General features: G+C 35.4%; 1 protein-coding gene across 1 annotated transcript in view; it reads right to left on the bottom strand.

Moving 5' to 3' along the window:
- Positions 1–1626, bottom strand: part of SEC23B (SEC23 homolog B, COPII coat complex component) — a 52835-nt gene that overhangs the window by 42612 nt on the left and 8597 nt on the right. Inside the window, exon 5 of the mRNA XM_004698153.2 lies at positions 7–93. Within this exon, the coding sequence (XP_004698210.1) occupies positions 7–93 (87 nt within the window). The remainder of the gene's footprint in view (positions 1–6; positions 94–1626) is intronic.

Below are 1626 nucleotides of genomic sequence, written 5' to 3'. Positions count from 1 at the left end.
AGTTACCTGCACCATGTACTCAATTGTAGAAAAATGAGGCATCAGCTCAGCAGGTTGATTCACCTCAGATATGCCTGTATAGGCTGGAGGAAACTGAAGAAAAGATACAAACAAAAACATGTATATTACAGCTGAATAAAACAATTTTACTTTCCCTTTATAAAAATTATTGAAAACTACCTATTCTCCAGGAACAGGAATGAGAGTAGCGATACCAGGAGGTTAAGGGGAAGATGGGGAGAGGAGGGGAGGAAGGGGGAACTGATCACAATGATCTACACATAACCACCACCTTCCCCCAGGGGGATGAACAACAGAAACTGTGGGGGAAGGGAGATAGTGGTTAGTATAAGAAATGAAAATAATAATCCATAATTTATCAAGGGGTCATGAGGGTGGAGGGTGGAAGAAGGGGAAAAAGTGGAGCTGATACCAAGGCTCAATAGCAAGTAAGTGTTAAGAAAATAATAATGGCAACATGTACAAATATGCTTGATACAATTGATGTATGGATTGTTGTAAAAGGTGTAAGAGCCCCCAATAATTTTGAAAGCACAAAATGCAAGATTTTTTTAAAATGCAAAACTTTTACTGAAACAAAAATATCATTCGATATGAGAGTAAATAAACTATTGCTGCAAAACCACAGGAACCTTTTATTAAATAAAAATATCAAAAGATAAAGCTATTGTTTTTCAACATATCCTCCACCTAGCTTTAAACATTTCTGAAAGTGGTGTGTCCATCTCTCTAACCTCTCTCAGATCCAAAGAATTCTGCACTCTTCCATTCATACCACACAAAAATGGCAGTTAGGGCCATTTTGAGGGTTGAGATCAAGTTCTTTTGCAGCGTTCTTTCAGTTGTGGGAATAAAAAGAATTCCGAAGGACAAAAACCAGGGCTATAAGTAGTAGAGAGTAAGGTTTCCAAATAAAACTCCTATACGATAGCTTATCCTCAAATAATGAGCAAGTGCATTGTTTTCAAGGGGCGGGGAAGTCCTTGGTACAATTTCTTAGCGTTTTTCTCACCAATGTACTTTTCAAAACACTTTTCTAAAAGCTCCTTAAAAAGCTCTTGTGAAAAAAAAAAAAATTAAACAAAAAAGAGCTCTTGTGTTCCCCCTGGTATCCTAAAACACAAAAGCTATAACTTTCTGAGCTGCATTCTCCAACTTGACTTTAGCTGTTCTATCAGCTCTCAGAAGCCACTGTTTAGATTGGACCTTTTCAAGACTAAGTGAAGGGCACTACTAAAAACTTGTCTGTAGCTCTCCGCTAATCAAAGACATGTCTCAGCATATTTAGTTTGGAAAAAACCTGTGCATCTAAGAACTGAAGCCCTGGTAGCAATGCTATACTCATATATTGTAGAAAAATTGGCAAACACACACACAAAATGAGGAAAAACAAGTAGAACAAAACACCTTAATTTCATTACCTAGAAGGCAGTGACTATCAATATTTCCTTCTAGGATTTTTCTGTTAACTTAAGCACAATTGTGATAATGCTATACTTAAAATTTTTTTTTTAATTTTTAAAAATCATTTTATTATACTTAAAATTTTGCAACTTGCTTTTTTCAGTTAACATAAATAACATACATATTTTACTTTAAAACTCT

This window comes from Echinops telfairi, unplaced genomic scaffold (genome assembly GCF_000313985.2).
Source record: "Echinops telfairi isolate 266 unplaced genomic scaffold, ASM31398v2 ScPeMD7_5592;HRSCAF=6446, whole genome shotgun sequence".
In the NCBI taxonomy this organism is placed as follows: Eukaryota; Metazoa; Chordata; class Mammalia; order Afrosoricida; family Tenrecidae; genus Echinops; species Echinops telfairi.
Note: the sequence above shows the minus strand (reverse complement) of the source record. Positions and strands in the feature narration are given on the sequence as shown.